Genomic DNA, 25,175 nt, shown 5'->3' on the forward strand with positions numbered 1-25,175 from the left:
ACTATAAATATTCATATTCATGAAATCACAAGTGCAATATTGCAAAACACAGCTCAGTCTTTTGTTAATAGACCTGTTGTCTCAGATTTTGCATTGATGCTTTACAGCGAAAGCAATCGAAAGCGTTTGTGTAAGTTTATCGATCGCATGACAAAACATTAAGTACACTTAGCATCAGGTAGCTTGGTCACGAAAATCAGAAAAGCAATCAAATTAATAATTTACCTTTGATGATCTTCAGATGTTTTCACTCACGACACTCCCAGTTACACAACAAATGTTCCTTTTGTCCCATAAAGATTATTTTTATATCCAAAATACCTCCGTTTGTTTGTCACGTTATGTTCAGAAATCCACAGGAAAGAGTGGTCACAACAACGCAGACGAAAATTCCAAATAATATCCATATTGTCCACAGAAACATCTCTTTTTTATAATCAATCCTCAGGTTGTTTTTAAAATATATATTCGATAATAAAGTATATAAACCGGGAGTGTAGGTTTTTCAATAGGACAGGGAGAAATAATGGCCGCTTTACTCTGTTGCGCAAAACTCACTCTGGGAGCCCCAACCTATCCACTTACGCAATGTGATCTTTCTATCTCATTTCTTCAAAATAAAAGCCTGAAACTATGTCTGAAGACTGTTGACACTTTTGGGAAGCCATAGAAAAAGGAATCGGGGTGATATCCCTTTAAATGGAGGATAGGTATGCATAGGAATGGAGAGGTCTCAAAATAAGAGGCACTTCCTGATTGGATTTTCCTCTGGTTTTCGCCTGCAATATCAGTTCGGTTATACTCATAGAAAATATTTGGACAGTTTTGGAAACTTTAGAGTGTTTTCTATCCTAATCTGATGGGTATTATTTTGTGCCAAAAATGAAAATACTGCCCCCTACATGCAAAAGGTTAACTTCATAAGGCATTTCCACCATGCTTGCTGATTAAGATATGGGCTCACTTGTGCAATAATCACTTCCATTTCTGTCGACCAAGTCTCTCACTTGATGTTTTGCAGCAACAGACTTCCAACTACCTTCCACCATCATCAGCATATAACCTAAATGCCATTCATCAGATCCTTGTTCTCCCAGTTGGTGGGATTTTGTTGCAACCTGTCATCAGCATCTGGCTCTGGGGAGCATTCCTCTGCGACAAGGCCTACCCCAAACTATTCTATCAAATTCCATATGGTATTCTGCTTCTGTTGTTAAGCCTGTACCAAATTGAATTATCAATACTACTCAGCTAAGTGATTAAATCCAGCTGAATCCTTGTTTGAGGTCCTCCTTACTAAATGTGAGACTGTTGATGTACACCTCTATGTACCAATCCCAGATTGCTCCTTTAATTCTGACATTGCTCCCCTGTCTCTTTCTCCACAAGATGGTGCTAAAACGTAAGCCTTTAAAACATTTTTTAGAAGTCAAGTTGAATAGAGAAATGGTTCACAATTGACCAATGGCTATATCTGTTCAATCTTACGAATGGAACAGTTGATTTTGGTTAGATTATTTGCTATCACTGATGTTCTGTTATAACTCATTTACAGCATTTTCATATGCAATTCAAGATTTATAGTTCACCAATGTTCTGATGTGGAGATCTGGGCAAAGAGCAACAAACCTATGACCATGCCAAATATCCATCCTTGTCCTATTTTATTTAACCTTTATTTAACTAGGCAAGTCAGTTAAGAACACATTCTTATTTACAATGATGGCCTACAGGGGAACAGTTGGTTAACTGCCTTGTTCAGGGGCAGAACAAAAGATTTTTACCTTGTCAGCTTGGGGATTCAACCTTTCGGTTACTGGCTCAATGCTCTAACGACTAGGCTACCTGCCACCCCTGAACAAGACTAATATAGTAACACACTACTGTGCTTCATGAACTAGAGGTTGAATTGGATATTGTCAGAGCATGTTTACACAGCAATCAACAATTCAAAGATGCACCGTATGACAAATGTACCAAGACAGTCATGTTGGAGATGATTACGTCCCTTACTTTACTGGAAACTTGTATCTGTCACTGATCAAACCACAGAAATGCCACAACCATCCTCACCATTAGCAAGTGTTGATGTGTGACAAAAACATCCTGTAGCTAACAAACTGTCATTCTTGTAGCCAATAAAGCACAATCAGATTGAATCCTGGCCTCATTGTTTTATATAGAATACCCACTGAAGAGAGCATTCTTTCATCTTATTCAATACAGTAAATTAATAATGTCCACCATTCAAGGCACCAAGTACAATGTGTACAGTGGCAAGACTGTGTGCATTTAGGAACTTACATTTATTTACCACATTTAAAAAAAAAAATTACAGTGCTTCTTAATTCAGTGAAGCAATACTGTTTATCTAGATTATTATGAGTTTGTTATTGGTTGAACTCATCTTACTATTTGTTTTTTGGATGAAAGTGAAACAGTTACGATTAATTTCTGTTAACTAGAGTATTATATAAGTAATATGTTGTATTTAATTAGAATTAAATAAAAATTAAAGTTGCACATATTGTTAAAGGGTCTTCTTTTGGAAGTGTAGGGAAAAACATTCAAATAATTAGACATTTCAGCACTTCAAGGCACAGCACAGAGTAAATGGGTGATGACATTATAATAACTTGGAAATGTATGTTACCTCTACTGTATTTACTACTTTTCTTGATAACCATATTCATTTCCTGGTAAAGATATGCTGCAAATAAATGAAACACTCCAACCCTGACTTCATTTTATTTATGTGTCATTTGATTGTCTCAAAGAAGAAGTTCAGATAAACAGAAGTTTGAAGAATATGTTTTGCCGTTGGCCTACTATTCTACAAATGCAAGAACAATAAGCTACCGTTATGGTATTGTCTTGTCTGCCCATCACATTCATATTCTCGAATTTGAGAATATTTTTTATATTTAGAACTCATGGGCCTACATATTTAATAATAAAATATTTAGGTAGATATAATAATTAGGTAAATATTGTTGTATAAATCAAATATAGATTTTATGAAAATAATTTACCACTAGCACAGATATTACAGGGCAAATTTCATAAAAGAGTCAACATTTTTATCAAAAGGATCTACCTTCAAGATATGCTCTTCTTATTTTACAAAATGTTATTGGACTAACTTTTCTTTCAAGAAGGCAGCGATCATTAAACCCACCCTCATCCGAAACAATACGTTTATTTTGAGCAACTTTGCTCACTCGATAGGCTGTCTTAAACAAGGAAAATGTCACTCTTCGTACAAGCCGTATATATGTATATAAAGCGTAAAAAAAAGTTTAAAAAAAATAATAATACAGGACCCGAGGGGCAACAGGTAGCCTACATTAAGAGCGTTGGGGCAAGTAACTGAAAGGTTTCTGGTTCGCATACCCGAGCTGATTAGTTGAAAAATTGGTTGATGTGCCATTGAGCAAGGCACTTAACTCTAAATGCTCCTGTAAGTCGCTATGGATAAGAGCCTCAGCTAAATTACTTAAGTGTAAAAATGGAACAAAAATGAAATATGTAGAAATATCTCATCACACAATCGAGCTGTGGTTATGCATCTATATCTTGTTTCCAGTAACTACCATTTCACCTTTCATTAGAAAACCAAAGAAACATTAACCACATTTTCCCACTACCATTGAGTCTTGGCTCAACACCTGCGTCGGAACATGCAGATACAAGCAAACAGGTTGAAAACAGAGAATAAGAGATCTTATGACCTTAATGTTCCGCTTCTTAAATGATTAAATAAAATACATTTTCACCAAAAATAATAGATGATCTAATAGTAAAGAAATACAATGTTTTGGGGTTTTAGGTTGAAAACAGAGAATAAGAGATCTTATGACCTTAATGTTCCGCTTCTTAAATGATTAAATAAAATACATTTTCACCAAAAATAATAGATGATCTAATAGTAAAGAAATACAATGTTTTGGGGTTTTTAAGTAACTTTTATTTTCTATTATGGTGACAGTTTCCTCATACAAAACAGTACAGTTGAACCACGAAGGCAGCGATTCTTAAACCCATCCCTATCTGAAAGGATATGCTTCTTTTGAGAAACACTGCTCACTAGATAGGCCCTCTTACGCAAGGAAAATATCACTCTTTAAACAAGCCTTATCAATGTAAAAAAACAACATTGAATAAATGTAAAAAAGCACAAATTAATGATTTCACTCATTTAGCATTTTGTCTGCTCAATAAGCAGTCAGAATATAGTTCTTTAAAGTAAAATAAAAGCTGGATTTGATTATTTATTGTAATTTAATTAAATCATTGATTTAAGATACAAAATACTATGTTAAAAAACGTACTCTAATTTCTTAAAAATATACATACTACGCTTCATTACACACATGACCAAATACTAAATATTATTTTGGATAATGATACATATTTAGAACTCATTGGCATGCATATTTAATAATAAAATATTTTGATAGATTTAATATTTAGTTAAATATTTTGTGTAAATCAAATACAGTTGTGTAATTTCCCACTTTGACAGATAATGCAGGGCAACATTCATAAACCATAAGGATTTACCTTAAATATGTCCTATCCTTAACTTTCTGAAAACCTTAATTTAATCTTTATTCAAGTGTCTGCAGTGTGTAGCTCCCACAATCATCAAAAGTAAAATGTGATATTAATTTAAATGTTAAGGAGGGAAACACAATATACTAAATTTAAATGTTCTGCAATTAATGTCATAATTGGCAGTTGAAGTAATTGGAAATACAAATGAAATGTTCTGCAATTAATGTCATAATTAGCTATTGAAGTGTAAATCTATGGCTCACAATATCTTATCATTTAAAAAATAAAGCAGGAAAAAAATAAAAGGAACACAAATTCAATCTGAGACCACAATGGGGTGTAAAATCCTTGTTGTTCCCAGCCCACTACAACTCTATCCATACTGGGGCATATCCTTTCAGTGAATGGGTCTACTGGTGCTGGGTCTACTTCCCAGGTTCCTGTTGTGCAGCAGGAGGGAGAGCGCACAGCAGTACACCATGCTCTTCACGATCATCACTGTGTAAACCAGAGAGGCCAGGTTGAGACTGCATGTCGACTGGAAGGAATCTGGGGAAAAGAAAATAGTATAGGCCGGGATTTTAGCCAAAGGTTTTATTTTAATATAGTCCAGTATTCTTTTGGTATTTGTTTGCTGTCATCTTGTTTCTTTCTATTTTTATTCATGAGTTTGCTGGTATTTGCTCAGTCCTATTACTCTGTTTGTGTTGTATGCTGTTGTTTCTGTATAGAAAATGGAAAATGTCAATAAAATATTGGTCCGATTTGAATCGATCCAATTGCACTATGCGCCACGAAGATGTAATTTACAATTTAGCCAACATATGCAGCGTTTACTGTGAATCGGTCTCCACAAAAAATGGAACGTTGAGGGTTTTTAGATCGACTCGACTTGTTACCAGCGCCATCTCTCCGTAGGTCAAGAGATTTTCAAATTTTCTCTTTATATTACTTCCTTGCTTTGCCTTTGGATGTGGCATGGCAAAGTGACATTCTTGCTACACACCTCAAATTTACCGTAAATAATGCAACTGTTGAATGATGCAACTTCACCATAAACACAGTGCCTTCGGAAAGTATTCACACCCCATGAATTTTTCCACAATTTGTTATGTTACAGGGCTGTGACGATCATGACATTTTCTCAGCCGTTTATTGTCATTCAAATGGCTGCCAGTCTCACGGTAATTGACCGTAATTAACATAAACATGTTAAGGATATCCAGGCTTCCACGCATACAAACCACATACAATCCGCTAATGCAGGCCTTTGGAATATCAACAGTTAAAAAAGTATAACAATTTAATTTAACATACCATCACAATAAATCCATTATTTATTTTAGACAGGCCTAAAGAAACATGATGTGAAGAAAATGTATTTCAGAAGAACAGAATATGAGTTGGCCTAGGATACTGTATGTTATCTGGCTTTGAGCCATGCCATGTGCTGGAGGTTTGTTCACTTAGCCAATAAGACCTGTTACATTATTTGTTTTAGGCTACATGATTTTATGGTAAGAAGAATATAATATAATTTATCTCAATAAAATAGAAAGGATATTTTTCGCATTCCAGAGCAAGCGTGCATATGAAGTGACTATGTTGAGCGTAAAAGTGATCGTTTGAAACCGGTCCTGTTTTAGAGTAATTTGGCAACTTTAGTTGTGAATGATACTAACCTTAGAAAGCTAAAAAATAATATGGGCTGCATGATGCAACTATAGGCTATTGATCATTTGAGAAAGTAGAAAAAAAGCTTGTGCTCTGTTCCTTGCCTCAGGTTGCACATGATGTTCTCTAATCAAGTGATCATATTTTCACCCTATCAGACCATTCTCAATTTAATCTTGTCTTTACTATTATGTACAATTAGTTTAGATTTATAATGGTTTTATCAAATGGTCAGGAAAAGAGTCAGGGGGAAAAATACATGTGATCTGCATCTTCTCAAATAGTGGAGGATGACTTTCCACTGGTTTGTTTTTCAATCATGCTGGGTTGGATACTCCGGTTTTGTAGCAGAGCATGTGAGTATTATGAGCAGCTGAGAAATAAATATAGTAGCAGCTGGGATCCTCCTTCTTTTTAGTGGCAACCATCAAATCTCTGCTTTTACACGGGATTTCATATAGAAATGTCTGGGCTTATAAGAACACTATTTTCCCTCCACGCATCAACCACTGTTTGAGCATGCAGCCTCTCACTGAATGACAGGTAATATTCCACCCAAACCCTGTTCCTGCTGTAAACCAGTGCTTAATTTGGGAACCAAAGTGAAATCTGTTCTGGAACATCAATGATAACATGTTTTCACAAAAGAACATCTTTCATTAAACTGTTGACAGCCCCTCTCTCTGTGCGCTTGAGAAATGCATGAAGGACAGAGAGGAGGATATTGAAAAGCTCAGTGGTGGGATATTCTGTAGTTAAAGGTAATGTGTCAGCCTATTAATGGTGAAAATACATTTAAAAAAAATAATTTACACGGCTATTCAAAATAAAATACAAATTCACTATAATTGTAGGCTAACTCTATAAGCTGCCCTGCAAAATCCTATATGTTCTCTCCCAGACTCATGCATAGAAAGTTTGGAGCGTAGCTTAAGTTAATCAGTCCATCCAGTATACATAATAATACAGTCCAAACTCAAACAAATTACAATTTGTTTATTATTCGAGTATAGGCTAGACCAGTGTTTACCAAACTTTTTACAGTCCCATATCCCTTTAAACATTCAATCTCCAGCTGTGTACCCCCTCTACCACCAGGGTCAGTGCACTCTCAATTATTGTTTTTTGACATCATTGTAAGCCTGCCACACACACACCATATGATGCATTTATTAAACATAAGAATGAGTGTGAGTTTTTGTCACAACCCGGCTTGTGGGAAGTGACAAAGAGCTCTTTTAGGACCAGGGCAAAAATAATAATATAATAATAATAAATAATCTTGCTCTTTATTTAGCAATCTTACGTAAAAAAACATTTGTTTATGGAAAATTATGAATAACTCACTACAGGTTAATCAGTAGGGTGTGCTTGAAAGGATTCACATTGCTCTGCAATGTTGGGTTGTATTGGAGAGAGTCTCAGTCTTAAATCATTTTCCACACACAAGTCTGTGCTTGTATTTTGTTTTCATGCTAGTGATGGCTGAGAATCCACTCACACATAGGTACGTGGTTGCAAAGGGCATCAGTGTCTTAACAGTGCGATTTGCCAAGGCAGGATACTCTGAGTGCAGCCCTATCCAGAAATCTGGCAGTGGCTTCTGATTAAATTCAATTTTCACAGAACCGCTTGTTGCAATTTTGCTGAGGCTCTCTTGTTCAGATATCGGTAACTGGACTGGAGGCAGTGCATGAAAGGGATAACAAATCCAGTTGTTTGTTCCATCCGTTTTGTGAAAGTACCTACGTAATTAAGCACCCACCTCACAGAGGTGCTTCGCTAAATCACATTTGTCATTGTCCATAAGCTTGAGTTCATTTGCACACAAAAAATCATACAATTATGGAAAGACCTGTGTGTTGTCCTTGTTAATGCAGACAACTTCTTAATCATAGCCTCAAATTTGTCCCAAACATTGAATAAAAAGAGGAGAGTCCCTGTAATCCTAGATTCAGATCATTCAAGAAAGAAAAAACATCACCCAGATAGTCCAGTCGTGTGAGAAACTCGTCATCCTCCACAATAGTATGGGACTTGCCTGTCATAGCCACTCAGTAGCTCACCATACAAGATGCTTCTAGCCCATTATGAACGGTATCTGTTGCTTTTATACATGTCAAACTACTCGAAAGTCGTCTTAATTCTCGATCAAACTCCTGTGGCTTATTTTTGGCATGTTTTGTTTCTAAATGTCTGTGCAACAGTGAAAGTTACATCGAGTTGTGAGATAGTACTTTTGCATATAACACACTGTGGCTGAGGAAAGGCACTACTCCCAATATAAGTGAACCCCAAATCAATGTAGTTCTCATCATATTTGCGCCTCTTCGATGGTCCAACGTCCCTGTCTGTTGTGCTTTCCCAAGTAAGGGGGCAGTGGCTCTTCGGCTGCATCAGATTCACAACTTTCGGTGTCCATGCTAGCTGTCATGCTGTTCATGCTAGCAAGAGAGTAACGGTTAATGTGATTGGATATTAATTATTTGACTAGGCTACATGTTTTTGACATTGTGTTGTTATTTCGCTGTACACTAGATTGATACATTTTATTTTTGGCAGTGAAACGAGGATACTCAGGTGAGAAAAAACACCCAAATGTATAGCCCCGTTGTAAAATATAAATGACTGTTCAAAAATGTGAATCACATTTTTATTTGGCGTACCCCTGATGGCATTGCAGTACGCGGACCCCAGTTTGGGAATACCTGAGCTAGACCAATTATGTACCAAATACATCTTAAATCAGTTTTATATTTTTCTGCTGTGCATAATGTGCAGTAGGATATGTATTGTACTACAACACAATTAAGTTGTTTTTGTGGGTGCTTATGCTCATATATAGGCATATTCTTATGCATGAGCTCTACAATGCATATGGATGTTTTGAATTAATAATCAGCTTAGAACACGCTGTCCATTTCGTTGTGTTATAGGCTTTGAAACAACATCCAAAATCGCCATGTTTTGCACTCAGTTTCAACCTATTGTCGAACTTCTATTTTTCAAATTGATCATCACAGTGAGGTGAGCTTTAACCTCTAGCTTCGAGCAATCCCGTATCCGGGAGCGTAATCATAGCCTCAAGCTCATTAGCATAACGCAACGTTAACTATTCATGAAAATCGCAAATGAAATGAAATAAATATATTGGCTCACAAGCTTAGCCTTTTGTTAACAACACTGTCATCTCAGATTTTCAAAATATGCTTTTCAACCATAGCTACACAAGCATTTGTGTAAGAGTATTGATAGCTAGCATAGCATTAAGCAGGCAACATTTTCCCAAAAACAAGAAAAGCATTCAAATAAAATAATTTACCTTTGAAGCACTTCGGATGTTTTCAATGAGGAGACTCATTTAGATAGCAAATGTTCAGTTTTTCCAAAAATATTATTTGTGTAGGAGAAATAGCTCTGTTTTGTTCATCACGTTTGGCTAAGAAAAACCCCAGAAAATTCAGTCATTACAACGCCAAACTTTTTTCCAAATTAACTCCATAATATCGACAGAAACATGGCAAACGTTGTTTAGAATCAATCCTCAAGGTGTTTTTCACATATCTATTCGATGATAAATCATTCGTGGCAGTTGCCTTTCTTCTCTGAACCAAATGGAAATGTGCACGCAGCTGGAGATTGCGCAATAATTTCGACAGAGGACACCAAGCGGACACCTGGTAAATGTAGTCTCTTATGGTCAATCTTCCAATGATATGCCTACAAATACGTCACAATACTGCAGACACCTTGGAGAAACGACAGAAAGTGTAGGCTCATTCCTGGCGGATTCACAGCCATATAAGGAGACATTGGAACACAGCGCATTCAAAATCTGGGGCATTTTCTGTATGAAATTTCATCTTGGTTTCGCCTGCAGCATTAGTTCTGTGGCACTCACAGACAATATCTTTGCAGTTTTGGAAACGTCAGAGTGTTTTCTTTCCAAAGCTGTCAAGTATATGCGTAGTCGAGCATCTTTTCGTGACAAAATATCTTGTTTAAAACGGGAACGTTTTTTTATCCCAAAATTAAAAGAGCGCCCCCTATATTGAAGAAGTTAAAAGCACAATACTGTTTTGATGTTGTGTTTGATGTGATTTCCGTTTGCATTTGCATTGATGTCCGAGTGGTTACAGGGGCAATAGAGCCAGCCATTAGTGACCTGATGGTAGTTAGCGAGTTGGGTATTGCCAATGCATATCTAGAGTGCATAAGAGTATCTTTTGTGACGCAATGGTCATGTGAAACTTTACTGCGGTCATGACAAATGACTGCCTTTGTGGCAGTAATAGCATGAATTTAAAATGGATTAAATGGAGTTTTTTGCCACTGGCCTACAAACTTCATAATGTCGAAGAGGAATGATGTTCTTTGAAATTATTTAAAAATGAAAAGGTGAAATGTCTTGAGTCAATATGTATTCAACCCATTTGTTGTGGAAAGCCTAAATAAGTAATAATTTGCATCACTGAAGAATTTCAAACAAAGATTCAACCACAAAGACCAGGGAGTTTATCCAATACCTTGCAAAGAAGGGCACCTATTGGTAAATGGGTAAAAGAAAAATAAGAATTGAGTGTCCGTTTGAGCAAAGTGAAGTTATTAATTACACTATGGATGGTGTATAAATTCACCCAGTTACTACAAAAATACATGTCCTTCCTAACTCAGTCGCCGGAGAGGAAGAAAACTGCTCAGGGATTTCACCACGAGTCCAATGGTGACTTTAAAACAGTTCCGGATTAAAGAGAAAACTGAGGATGGATCAGCAACATTGTAGTTACTCCACAATACTTACCCAATTGTCAGAGTAAAAAGAAAGAAGTATGTACAGAATTCAAATATTCCAAAACATGCATCGTTTTTGCAACAAGTCGCTAAAGTAAAGCTGCAAAAGAATTGGCAAAGCAATTCACTTTTTATCCCGAATACACAGTGTTATGTTTGGGGCAAATCCAATACAAACATTACTGAGTACCACTCCATATTTTCAAGCATTGTGGTAGCTGCATCATGTTATAAGTATGCTTGTAATTGCTAAGGACTGATGAGTTTTTCAGAACAAAAAATACATGGAGTTGAGTTATGCACAGGCAAAATCCTAGAGGAAAACCTGGTTCAGTCTGCTTTCGACCAGACATTGGATGAATTCGCCTTTCAGCAGGACAATAACCTAAAACATGGTTCCAAATCTCCACTGGAGTTGCTTACCAAGAAGACAGTGAATGTTCCTGAGTGGCCGAGTTACAGTTTTGAATTAAATCTGCTTAAAGAATCTATGGCAATATCTGAAAATAGTTGTGTGGCAATGATCAACAACCAATTTTGATAAAGCTTGAAGAATTTTGAAAAGAATAATGGGTAAATGTTGCACAATCCAAGTGTGGGAAGCTCTTAGAAACGTACCCAGAAAAAAAGGTGATGTATTGACTCAGGGGTTTGAATGCTAATCAAGGTATATTAGTGCCATATGTTCCATTATTGTTTTGGGACCAATGTTGAACATTTTCTTCCACTTTGACATTACAGATTATTTGGTGTAGATAATTTGACATAAATCCATTTTAATCCCACTTTATAACCCAACATAATGTGGAAAATACTTTCTGAATGCACTGTGAATCTGTTAATTGATCCAGCCACTCAAGCATATATTTTTTTCCTTTTTCAATTTTTGTTTTTGAATATACCCCAACTCTGAATGAAATCCACATAAATTTTACCGTTTGTAGCCTGCAGAGCAGTTGGTGCAGCCTTTGTGGATGGCGGAGCTTCAGTTGGATCCTCTGAGTATGACATGGAAAAGCATTTATCAGCGAATTATCTACCGTCAGACATAATTAATACAACAATATCAGCCATGACATATCTCTGTTTCTGCAGTTATTGCCAGCGTTTTTGTTGGAGATTATGTTGGGGAGAATAGTTACGCAAAAAAAGTTGATTACAAAAAGGTGATTACAAAACCAACTACACAACATTCCTATGCAATTAACAAGTGTAAGTCCACATTACTATGTACATTATTTGTTATACTTTGAGAAGGTGATATGGCATTTTTAGATGCTTGAACACATGATACTCATGTAAATATATCACATAAACATACAAGTATACTAAACATTAGGAACACCTTTATAATATTGAGTTACACCCCCCTCTAAAAGGTGTCGAAAGTGTTCCACAGGGATGCTAGCCCATGTTGACTCCAATGCTTCCCACAGTTGTCAAGTTGGCTGGATGTCCTTTGGGTGGACCATTCTTGATACACACGGGAGCGTGAAAAACCCTGCAGCGTTGCAGTTCTTGACACAAACCATTGAGCCTGGCAGCTACTTCCATACCAAGTTCAAAGGCACTTACATCTTTTGTTTGCCCATTCACCCTATGAATGGCAGACACAAAATCCATGTCTCAATTGTCTCAAGGCTTAAAAATCCTTCAATAACCTGTCTCCTCACCCTGATCTACACTGATTGAAGTGGATTTAACAAGTGCCATCAATAAGGGATCATAGGATTCGCCTGGTCAGTCTATGTTGTGGAAAGAGCAGGTGTTCTTAATGTTTTGGATACATGATTTTTGTGTTTGAATTGACTCCAACCCTGCATTAAATACACATCAATCCTACCACAGGTAACATGCAGAGTGGTTGGTGCAGCCATGGTGGTTGGAGGAGCTTCAGTTGGTTCCTCTGAGAATGACATGGAAAAATATCACATTAAATCATATTTAACAGAGCATTTATGTAGGCTAAATGACACAGATAATAGTCATTCAAAAAAGGTGATTTGTTTAAACTTGAGATATTAACTTGCGAAACTATGCAATTACCAATTTTTATGGACTTTCTTCTTTACTTTGAAAAGGTAATATGCCATTTTTTACATGGTTGAATACATGATAGCTTACTTATAAATATATTCAATTAATACATATTACATGAATAATGATGTATGAAAAAATATAACACATGCTAATGTCAAACTATTTAAATTACTGGCTTTACCTTTTGGTATGTCAACATCTTGAGGGCCCGCTTTATGCTCCACAGAACAGATGTATTTGTTCTGGTACGTCTTCTCTTTATCAATGATGATCATACTTGTCGTCCGCCCTTCCTCCCTCTGCTCCAGCTCTTCCATCTCTGCTTTGGGCACCTCCACTGTTCGGACGTTTTTATCCACCATCTTCCATGAAATCTTGACCGAGTCTGGAAACATGTCTCTAGCCAGACATAGCAGGATGGTTTTCCTGTTCGGCTCAGGTTTGGACACTTGGTAGACCGTCACTTTTGGTTTTTGTACACTATTGTCTGATTTTAAAGAGACACAAGAACATTTACAGTCGTCTTGAAATGGACATCACACAAGTTTTCATACTTCAGATGTAGTCTGTTGTCAAGATGAATTGTGATGTACCACACCATTTGTTGTATATCCAGCTTACTGTCTAATTTCCATTAAACAATAAATTACATAAATAAATTACATGTACCAACTCATTCTATTTTTCATATCAACTGTCCTTTCTAGAATATTGTATTTCAGTATCACTCAATTAATACGATTCTTAGCTAAGTAAACAGTCAAACATTCTTTCCCCATATAAAATTACTTTACATTTATATCACACATTTAACTGAGGGTGTATATCTCTAAGATTATAGCATGCAATATACTGCAAATTGTGCATATGGCTTTATTGAAAGTAATTGCAAACTCTCGAAAATATATTTATTTATTTTCCAACGTGAGTTGATCACACACAGTGCATATTTGCTTCAGGATGTTACCTCAATTATTTGGGAAATTGATTAGACATATTCATTATTCAATATTAATGTCTATTGCCAAAAATCAGAGGAATGGATCTCTTACCTGTCACATGAAGTCTTATACCAGAGCCAAATAAAAGTACATACACAGTGAAAATTCCCTTGACAAAAAGTAGTCCTCATTGTGTCTTGTCAGGGCTTGTGTTAACTGGACAATTAACTGTACAATGGTTGACCAGTTAAGATAATTTCATTTTCCCCATAATAAGGTATAATAATAATAAGGTATAATTTCCAAGGATATCATCAGAACACAATCATCCCTTATAATCCTTAAAGATGCACTATGCAGAAATTGCTCTGCCATATCCTGGCTACTAAAATTTGCCTAATTTCAGTTTATGTGACAAAAAAGCAAGTAGAGTGTGGAGAATCATTGATCCATCTAAACCGCTGTAAATATATTTTTCATTACCAAAAATATTGTATCAGTTGTATGAAGCTGGTGTACGAAACCGAAAGTAAAAGAAGCAAAAATAAAACGTAAGCATGGGAAGCAAAGAAAAGGTGCACATAGAACAGTTCTACCCCAACTTAGACTTGCTTTCATTCAGAATTACTGGTCTATAACTCACAATTCTACGTGAATTTTGTCAGGTCATCAATAAGTTACATATTGCAGCTTTAAAAGGCTAATCTTTTGTGTTTAACTTAGCTAACATATGGAATTGTTGTAAGATGGTATGTGTGGCCTCTTTAGGGACCAAAATATTTACAGCACCAGTCAAAAGTTTGGACACACCTACTCATTCCAAGGTTTTTCTTTAATTTTACAACTTTCTACATTGTAGAATAATAGTGAAGCCATCAAACTATGAAAAAGCTGTATTCAAGGCAAATGGTGGCTACTTTGAAAAATCTAAAATATATTTGGATTTGTTTAACACTTCTTTTGGTTCCTACATGATTTGATTATGTGTTATTTCATAGTTTTCGATGTCTTCACTACTATTCTACAATGTAGAAAATAATAAAATGAAGAAAACCCCTTGAATGAGTAGATGTGTTCAAACATTTGACTGGTACTGTATATGTAAATACATCATTTGATGAAATCTTTCATTTGGCCTTACTGCTTTTAGCCCAGAGAAATGCAAAGAATAACATATTCATACATGGATAACAGATTTTTTTTAAACTATCAAAATAATTGTTTTAAAGTGTGTGTCCTATATCTGTGAAATATTAGAAAGATCAGGAAATTATTTATATAGAATTGTTTGCCCATATAAAAAAATGGCACTCAACTACTTCCTTATATACAGTGCTTCCATAATCTGTTTTAACTGCTACCTTCAGACAAGTCTTGTGGGTGTCCTAGAGCAAAACAAACGACATGTATGTGTTCCATGTATGTCTTCACCTTTCCACGAAGGGATCATTAGTGTTTAGCCCAAACTGTATGGATGTTTTCATGAAACGACCGATTTCATGGATGTCTCATGGTCTTACAAATATAGCTGTAGCTTTGCCACCTTCCACCAAAGATGTGACATGAGACACAAAAAAATCTGTAGCTTATATTGACAGATTTTCATAGGGATCTTTTTTATGCTAATTGGATTCCGCGGGGGTGTGGACATTGACTCTAGGGGGTTGAATTCCCTCTCTTAGCCGACTTCTGCCTACTACTGCATGTAGCGTCTGAATGGTTTGGGCAACACAGTAATACACTACATATTCAAAAGTATGTGGACACACCTTCAAATTAATTGTTTCTGCAATTTCAGTCACACCCGTTGCTGGCAGGTGTATAAAATCAAGCATACAGTCATGCAATCTCCATGGACAAACATTGGCAGTAGAATGGCCTTATACTGAAGAGCTCACTGACTTGGAACGTGGTACCTTCAGAGGATGCCGCCTTTCCAAAAAGTCAGTTCATCAAATTTCTGCCCTGCTAGAGCTGCCCAGTCAACTGTAAGTGCTGTTATTCTGAAGCGGAAACGTCTGGGAGCAACAACAGCTCAGCCATGAAGTGGTAGGCCACACAAGCTCACAGAACGGGACTGCTGAGTGCTGAAGCGCATAGCGTGTAAAAATTGGCTGTCCTCGGTTGCAACACTCACTACCTGTCACAGTTTCTGTGTTATTTGATTGTTGTTTCCTTAGGTTACCGCTGAAGGGCACCCTTACCTTGTTTTCTAGTTTCCAGGTCACCCTCATTATTACTTATTGGATTCACGTGGGTTTAATTACCTTCTCTGTTCACCTGGTTGCCTTGTTATTTAGGTTTCTCATTTGGCCTGTATCTTTGCTTAGGTCTCGTGTTTTTTTGTGTGCTCTTGTCCGGTTGCCTTGTTTTTGTTGTGACTCTAAGTAAATGTTCTGGATTTACCCTTACCTCTGCTTGCTGTGTTTCTCTGCGCCTGGGTTTGAGTTCGTACTAGCAGTATTGTTACAGCAGACCTAAGCCAATGATGGACCCAGCAGAGATTTCTCAGTCTTCCGAGGAACATTCCAAACTCCACCATTTACGGTCGGCTTTCACCCACCATGGAACTGAGATTGGTTGCCATGAGGCGCGGCTGCAGACATTGTCGGATGATTTAATAACTCGTGTGCACTCTGCAGACAGGACAGGTGGAAGCAACGGTAGCTGCACCTGTGGCTGTTCCTAATCCTCCACTCCCTACCAACTCAGCGTCTTCCTCCCTTCGGGAGCATCAACTCCCGACACCGGAGCACTATGAGGGGCATCCTGGAAGTGTCGTGGGTTCCTGCTCCAATGCTTTTGCTGGCCTTCGAGCTGCAGGCATCAACGTTTCCCACTGAGCGTTCACGAGTGGCATACGTCATCTCCTTCTCTCAGGGTGGGCTCTGGCCTGGGCCACGGCCATATGGGAGCAGCAATCAGACATTTGTCTTAATTGGCAAAGCTTCACCCAGGAGATGAAGAGGGTTTTTGATCACCCCTTCAGTGCCAGGAACGCTGCTAAAAGACTCATTGCGCTTCGGCAGGGCAGCCGGAGCATAGCTGATTACGCCATTGACTTTCGGACGCTCGCCGCTAAGAGTAGTTGGAATACAGAGGCGCTTCACTCAGCCTTTCTGAATGGACTCAGCAAAGTTCTCAAGGATAAACTAGCTTCCCGGGACAACCCTGACACTCTGGATGAAATTACCGTTCTGGCCATCCGGTTGAAGGGTTTCGAGTTGTTTCCACTGTTTTGGGTTCCGCTGTGGGAGTCGATTCTTTGTTTGTTCCACTGCCTTATGCTGCATCTGCTTGTCCTGTACCCCGTCAGAGTTCTCAATTCGGCTCTGGTTCTCCTTCAGAGGAGCAGATGAAATTGGGGCGCACAAGACTTTCCACTCTAGAGAAAAGGTGCAGGATTAACGAGCAACGTTGTCTTTACAATGTACATGAAATGCTTCAGTCTGGTTTTAGAGCCCATCATAGCACTGATACTGCACTCGTGAAGGTGGTAAATTACCTTTTAATGTCGTCAGACCAAGGCTCTGCATCTGTCCTCGTGCTCCAAGGTTTGTCCTCTGACAAATCAACTGTACATTTTCACTACATATTTTACCTCTTGGTGATGTCATTAGGAAACATAATGTTAACTTTCACTGCTATGCAAATGATACACAGCTGTACATTTCAATGAAACATGGTTAAGCCCTAAAATTGCCCCCCCCTGGAACCCTGTGTTTCAGGCAAGGAGGGTATTAATCAGATAGGCAACAAAGAGACAAAAGATAACCCTGAAGGAGCTGCAAAGCTCCACAGCGGAGATTGGAGTATCTGTCCATAGGACCACTTTAAGCCGTACACTCCACAAAGTTGGGCTTTACGGGAGAGTGGACAGAAAAAAAGCCACTTCTTAAAGAAAGAAATAAGAAAACATGTTTGGTGTTCAAATGGCATGTGGGAGACTCCCCAAACATATGGATGAAGGTACTCTGTTTAGATGAGACTAAAATTGAGATTTTTGGCCGTCAAGGAAAACGCTATTTGTGGCGCAAACCCAACACATCTCATCCCCCCCTTGCAGGGCACCAAATACAAATCAACAGAAATCTCATAAATCAAATTTCTCAAACATACAAGTATTAGGCACCATTTTAAAGATAAAATTCTCATTAATCCAGCCACAGCATCTGATTTAAAAAATGCTTTACAGCGAAAGCTCCACAAACAATTATGTTTAGGTCACCACCAAGCCACAGAAAATCCCAGCCATTTTTCCAGCCAAATAGAGTCACAAAAAGCACAAATAGAGATCAAATTAATCACTAACCTTTGACGATCTTCATCAGATGACACTCATAGGACTTCATGTTACACAATACGTGTATGTTTTGTTCGATAAAGTGCATATTTATATAAAAAAATCTAATTTTACATTGGCGCGTTACGTTCACTAGTTCTAAAACATGTAGTGATTGTGCAGAGCCACATGAATTCACAGAAATACTCATTATAAATGTTGATAAAATTCAAGTGTTATGCATGGAACTTTAGATACACTTCTCCTTAATGCAACCGTCCATCATTTATATCCAAATAGCTTCTTTTGTTACGGCGTTTGGTAAACAAATCCAAACCTGTGTTCAGGTACAGTTGGACGAAAAGTTCAAAAAGTTATATTACAGGTCGAAGAAACTTGTCAAACTAAGTATAGAATCAGTCTTTAGGATATTTGTATCAAATGTTTAACAATGTTCCAACCGGAGAAATCCATTGTCTGTAGAAAAGCAATGGAACGAGAGATACCTCTCATGTGAACGCGCGTGACTGAGAACGAGGCTGCTGCCAGACCCCTTAGTCAAACAGCTCTCATTCGCTCCCACTTCACAGCGGAAGCCTGAAACAACGTTCTAAAGACAGTTGACATCTAGTGGAAGCCTTAGGAAGTGCAACATAACCCATTATACTCACAGACATCATTCAAACTGTTTTAGAAACTTCAGACTGTTTTCTATCCAATAATAATAATAATATGCATATAATAGCATCTGGGACTGAGTAGGAGGCCGTTTACTATGGGCACGCTATTCATCCAAAAGTGAAAATGCTGCCCCCTATTCCAAATAAGTTAAGTACCTGAAACACAATCAATATTGCTTATCCATGGGTATTGTCAGCCAGGACCAAACTATGACTGGGCGTTCGATTCTGTTTCCACCGTGCCTAAGGAAACCCCTTAGCCGCCCTATATTCACGGTATAGCCAGATAGCACACAAACCTCTGCCCAACCACATGATGTATGAGGGACTCATCAGGGAGATGCAGTTTAGACAGTATTTGCTAATTGGCAAGGCATCTCTCTGATATATTTAGGATTCCTTTGAGAATAGCATTTTATTTCTTGAATCGAGCAATCCCGGATCCGGGATCCTATTTATAGCCTCAAGCTCATTAGCATAACGCAACGTTAACTATTCATGAAAATCACAAATGAAATGAAATAAATATATTTGCTCTCAAGCTTAGACTTTTGTTAACAACACTGTCATCTCAGATTTTCAAAATATGCTTTTCAACCATAGCTAAACAAGAATTTGTGTAAGAGTATTGATAGCTAGCATAGCTATAAGCCTAGAATTCAGCCAGCAACATTTTCACGAAAACAAGAAAATAATTCAAATAAAATTATTTACCTTTGAAGAACTTCAGATGTTTTCAATGAGGAGACTCTCAGTTAGATAGCAAATGTTCAGTTTTTCAAAAAATATTATTTGTGTAGGACAAATCGCTCCGTTTTGTTCACGTTTGGCTATGAAAAAAACCTGTATCCAGTTATAGCCTCAAGCTCATTAGCATAACGTAACGTTAACTATTTATGAAAATCGCAAATGAAATGAAATAAATATGCTATCTCTCAAGCTTAGCCTTTTCTTAACAACACTGTCATCTCAGATTTTCAAAATATGCTTTTGAACCATAGCAAAACAAGCATTTGTGTAAGAGTATTGATAGCTAGCGTAGCATTTAGCGTAGTATTTAGCGGGCAACATTTTCACAAAAACCAGAATAGCTTTCAAATAAAATCATAAAATATAAAATAAAATCGTTCGTGGAAGTCTACTTTCTCCTCTGAATCCCATGGAAAAATACTTGCAGCTGAAGATGACGCACCAATTTCGACGGAGGACACCGGGCGGACACCTGGCAAATGTAGTCTCTTATGGTCAATCTTCCAATGATATGCCTACAAATACGTCACAATGCTGCAGACACCTTGGGGAAACGGCAGAAATTGTGGGCTCATTCCTGTCGCATTCACAGCCATATAAGGAGACATTGGAAAACAGAGCTTCAAAAATTTTGCTCATTTCCTGTTTGAAGTTTCATCTTGGTTTCGCCTGAAGCATCAGTTCTGGGGCACTCACAGATAATATCTTTGCAGTTTTGGAAATGTCATTGTTTTCTTTCCAAAGCTGTCAATTATATGCATAGTCGAGCATCTTTTTGCGACAAAATATTTTTCCCTTAAAACGGGCACGTTTTTTTATCCAATGATGAAATAGCGCCCCCATAGATTCAAGAGGTTAACTTTGGATTTGAAGAAGACACTCCACTCTAACCTCTGATTATTTCACTTTCTGTGGTGCATTTTATCTTCATGAATTCACAGCTTGATTAAAACCACAGAGTTTTTTAACAGGCTGTGTGGATCAGTTCTCACTGTGGGTTGACGAGTCCCAGCAGGCACAGAAGTAGGTGGCAGAATGGGACACTGTAACTGACTGGATCTTCAGATTACAGTTCTTACTTTGTCTCATGGCTGAGAATGCACCTTTTTGAGGATGGTTGTAATCTGAATAGACAGTGCAGGAACCACTTTGTATGCGTAGGATCAGAATGAAAGGTTCTCCCTCCTTCTTCTGGTACCAGTAGACATAATTGCAATTATGATCAATGTTTTGGCATCTGAAGATGGCAGGGTTTCCCGGTTTCCTAATCAATGTCATCTTATTGTCCAATTTCTGTCCTGCCACTGACACTGCAATGACAAAATGGCAACAACAACACACTGAGACAAAAATACATTGCAGAAGTTAAAAGAAATTACGTGTCCACAATATTTGCATTAATCATAGATTTAAATTCAGACAGAGACACTACTTTCCTCCAGCCATTTCCAGTTGCTCAATGACCAGGGTGCACTGTACATTTTTTTTACATTTTATGTGATGGACAAACACTTACTAAAGTAAAGTGAGTAAAGAATGACAACAGAGCCTAGAGACATTTCTATGATGATTCTGATGTGTCTTCTATTGAACCTGAAAATAATTGTGTTCAGTTGGAGCAGAGATGAAGATGTGAGGTGAAACACTGTCACTCAGGCATTGTGGTTTCTAACTGCTCCTCAAATCTGATGCCACTTCCTGTGGTTGTTGACAAGGGCTATGTTCCATTGATATTATCAACTTCCTCCCAAAGTGTGCACTTGTTCACTACCTTTTACTGATTTGAAAGAAATATGGTGGACAGGCCACTAGACCTTGCTTCCACCTATCCAATGCGTACCAATACCAATTCACTCTATAAATTCAACCATTGAAGTATTTTTTTTACCAGATTTATGAATACTACTCAGCTAAGTGATACATTCCAGGTCCTCCTAACAAAATGTTTGACTTTTGATGTAGACCTCTATGTACAAATCCCAGATTGCTCCCTTGACCCATCAGAGTCTAAGCCCTGTCTAAGTCGGGGAAGGGTGGGGGGTGTTCTACTAAGCTATAAGTAATAATTCTAAGTATCATACCAAGTATCATTTAGCTATTTGATTTTGAATTGTAAGACCCCTTGAAGTATAAAAAAAGTTTAATTATTTGATGAAAAATAATTTTTAAAACGTGTTTTATTTTATTTTATGTTGGAAGATCGACTGTAGCGACTATAGACGTTTGGTCTGACAAACACCGCTCTAGCTCTGTCACCTTTCATGTGGAGATGTGGAAGTGCGACACCGGCTGATGCGGTGGATTGAGCCAAAAAACAGATATCTCTAGCTTAAACTGAAAAATATTGATGGGGATTTTTGTTTATGCTAATTTGATTTCCACCAGGGTGCGGAATTCGGTTTAAAGAGACACTTCAGTATTTTCGCAATGAAACCCTTTATCTACTTCCTCAGAGTGAGACGAACTCATGGATACATTTTTTATCTTTGTGTGCAGTTTGAAGGAAGTTGATAAATAGCGTTACCGCAATTGCTAACTAGCGTCTGTGCAATGACTGGAAGTCTATGGTAACTGCTAGCATGCTAGTAGATATTGTAGACTTCCAGTCATTGCGCTAACGCTTGTAAACATTGGCTCGTGAAACTAACTCTAACTTCCTTTATACTGGATGCAGAGACATACAAATGGTATCCATGAGTTCATCTCATGCTAAAGTAGATAAAGTGCTTTATTGACAGAATCCCGAAGTATCCCTTTAAGGTGTCCCTGTTTCCCACCTGTTTTGTGGGATATTGTTTGTGTATGTGTATGGAGCACTACGTTACTTTACGTTTCGTTTCGTTGCTTGATTATTGTTTTTGTTTGAAAGTTTCACTTAGTTAAAAGATGTGGAACTCAACACACGCTGCGCTTTGGTCCATCCATTCAAACCAACGTGACAGAATATCCCACCAATCAAGGACCAAGCAGCGTGCAACAAAGATACAAGTGAGTTGGACCTGGGAAGAGATCATGGGAGGATGCAAGACCCTTCTTTGGCGGGGGTCGCCAGGAAATCAGGAAGGACAGCGACGAAGCCAGGCCACAGCGGAGGGAATGGCCAGAGACCGTCAGGGAGGCGATGGAGATGTTGGGGGAGAGCGAGAGGATAGATATGTTAGTCAAGTGTGTTCTGCTTAACATTCAACCTGAGGAGTCAGTCAGCAGTCTGGTGAACTCTGTGCTAGCTTCACGCAACTGGCCTTCAGTGCGCCTCCCCAGTCCAGTAGGTCCTGTGTCAGCTCCCCGCACTCTCCCTGAAGTGCGTGTCACCAGTCCAGTGCCACCTGTGCTGGGTCCACGCACTAGGCCACCATTTCTCCTTCCCAGTCAGGTATGTCCTGTGCCAGATCCCTTCACTCACCCTGAAGTGCATGTCAACAGTCCGGTGCCACCTGTGCCGGCTCCACGCACTCGACCTGAGGAGCATGCACTCAGTCTGGTGCAAGCTGCACCAGTGCCCAATCCAGGCACGGTGTCCAGTCCCGCTCCATGGTAGGAGCCTTCCTCTGCGCCGGAGCCCAGTCCAGGCACGGCGTCCAGTCCTGCTCCATGGCAGGAGCCTTCCTCTGCGCCAGTGCCCAGTATAGGCACGGCGTCCAGTCCCTCTCCAAACACAGAGCCTTTCTCTGCGCCGGTGACCAGTCCAGGCACGGCGTACAACCCAGCTCCATGGCCGAAGCCCTCCTCTGAGCTGGTGCCCAGTCCAGGCACGGCATCCAGTACTGCTCCAAGGACGGAGCCTTCCTCTGCACCGGTGCCCAGTCCAGGCACGGCCTCCAGTACTGCTCCAAGGACGGAGCCTTCCTCTGCACCGGTGCCCAGTCCAGGCATGGCTGGATCCGGGGTCTGGGCGGGGGCGGCGACCCGCACCGGAACCGCCACCGACACTAGTCCCCCCCTACCATCCCCATTTGGTTTGGTTTCAGGTTTTGCGGCCCGGAGTCCACACCTTTGGGGTGGAGGGGGTACTGTCACACCCTGACCATAGAGAGCCCTTGGTTCTCTATGGTTTTGTAGGTCAGGGCATGACCAGGGGGTGTTCTAGTCTTTTCATTTCTATGTTGGTGCTCTTGGTATGGTTCCCAATTATTACTTAAAGTGTCCCTGTTTCCCCCCTGCTTTGTGGGATATTGTTTCAGTTAGTGCCTATGTGTGCGCTGTACTTCACGTTCGTTGGATGTTTTGTTGTTTCTTGTTGTTTCACTGTGAATTAAAATTTAGTGGAACTCAACTCACGCTGTGCCTTGGTCCGCTCATTACGACGATCATGACATTATGGTCCATTGTTTAGCAAGCTAGCTAGCTATATCTCCTAAAACTTCTTAAAGCTAGGGGTTCAGCTAGCAGAAATGGCAGTGTGCGAAATTCAAAAATATTTTTGGGAAATATTTAACTTTCATACATTCCCAAGTGCAATACATCCAATTAAAACTTAACTTCTTGTTTATCTAGCCATCGTCTCCGATTTCACAAAGGCTTTACAGCGAAAGCACACCATACGATTATGTTAGGTCAGCGCCGAGTCACAAAAAAACATACAGCCATTTTCCAGCCAAAGAGAGTCACAAAAAGCAGAAATAGAGAAAATTAATCACTAACCTTTGATGATCTTCATCAGATGGCACTCATAGGACTTCATGTTACACAATGCATGTATGTTTTGTTCGATAAAGTTCATATTTACAGTGGGGCAAAAAAGTATTTAGTCAGCCACCAATTGTGCAAGTTCCCCCACTTAAAAAGATGAGAGAGGCCTGTAATTTTCATCATAGGTACACTTCAACGATGACAGACAAAATGAGAAAAAAAATCCAGAAAATCACATTGTAGGATTTTTTATGAATTTATTTGCAAATTATGGTGGAAAATAAGTATTTGGTTAATAACAAAAGTTTATCTCAATACTTTGTTATATACACTTTGTTGGCAATGACAGAGGTCAAACTTTTTCTGTAAGTCTTCACAAGGTTTTCACACACTGTTGCTGGTATTTTGGCCCATTTCTCCATGAGATCTCCTCTAGAGCAGTGATGGTTTGGGGCTGTTGCTGGGCAACACGGACTTTCAACTCCCTCCAAAGATTTTCTATGGGGTTGAGATCTGGAGACTGGCTAGAACACTCCAGGACCTTGAAATGCTTCTTACGAAGCCACTCCTTCGTTGGCCGGGCGGTGTGTTTGGGATCATTGTCATGCTGAAAGACCCAGCCACGTTTCATCTTCAATGCCCTTGCTGATGGAAGGAGGTTTTCACTCAAAATCTCACGATACATGGCACCATTCATTCTTTATTTTACATGGATCAGTCGTCCTGGTCACTTTGCAGAAAACCAGCCCCAATGCATGATGTTTCCACCCCCATGCTTCACAGTAGGTGTGGTGTTCTTTGGATGCAACTCGGTATTCTTTGTCCTCCAAA

The 25,175-nt window shown here is 38.8% G+C and overlaps 1 protein-coding gene across 1 annotated transcript; it reads right to left on the reverse strand.

The window, feature by feature from the left end:
- Positions 1-3,958: 3,958 nt before the first annotated feature.
- Positions 3,959-16,237, reverse strand: LOC135513654 (M1-specific T cell receptor beta chain-like). Its single transcript, XM_064936513.1, has 6 exons — positions 16,208-16,237; positions 14,115-14,172; positions 13,244-13,549; positions 12,866-12,928; positions 11,958-12,020; positions 3,959-5,106 (listed from the first exon to the last, which is right to left on the reverse strand). Exons 1-6 carry the CDS (start codon positions 16,235-16,237, stop codon positions 4,955-4,957), a joined length of 672 nt encoding a protein of 223 aa, XP_064792585.1. The 3' UTR covers positions 3,959-4,954.
- Positions 16,238-25,175: the final 8,938 nt, after the last annotated feature.

This window comes from Oncorhynchus masou, chromosome 25 (assembly GCF_036934945.1).
Source record: "Oncorhynchus masou masou isolate Uvic2021 chromosome 25, UVic_Omas_1.1, whole genome shotgun sequence".
In the NCBI taxonomy this organism is placed as follows: Eukaryota; Metazoa; Chordata; class Actinopteri; order Salmoniformes; family Salmonidae; genus Oncorhynchus; species Oncorhynchus masou.

Bases quoted from the DNA above. Each gene is read 5' to 3' on its own strand.
- LOC135513654 (XM_064936513.1), bottom strand. From the start codon at position 16,237: ATGAGGGTGACCTGGAAACTAGAAAACAAG. The intron at 14,173-16,207 runs GTAAGGGTGCCC...CTTTTTGTCAAG, and splicing joins CCTGGAAACTAGAAAACAAG to GGAATTTTCACTGTGTATGT. The intron at 12,929-13,243 runs GTAAAGCCAGTA...TGTCATTCTCAG, and splicing joins AGATGTTGACATACCAAAAG to AGGAACCAACTGAAGCTCCT.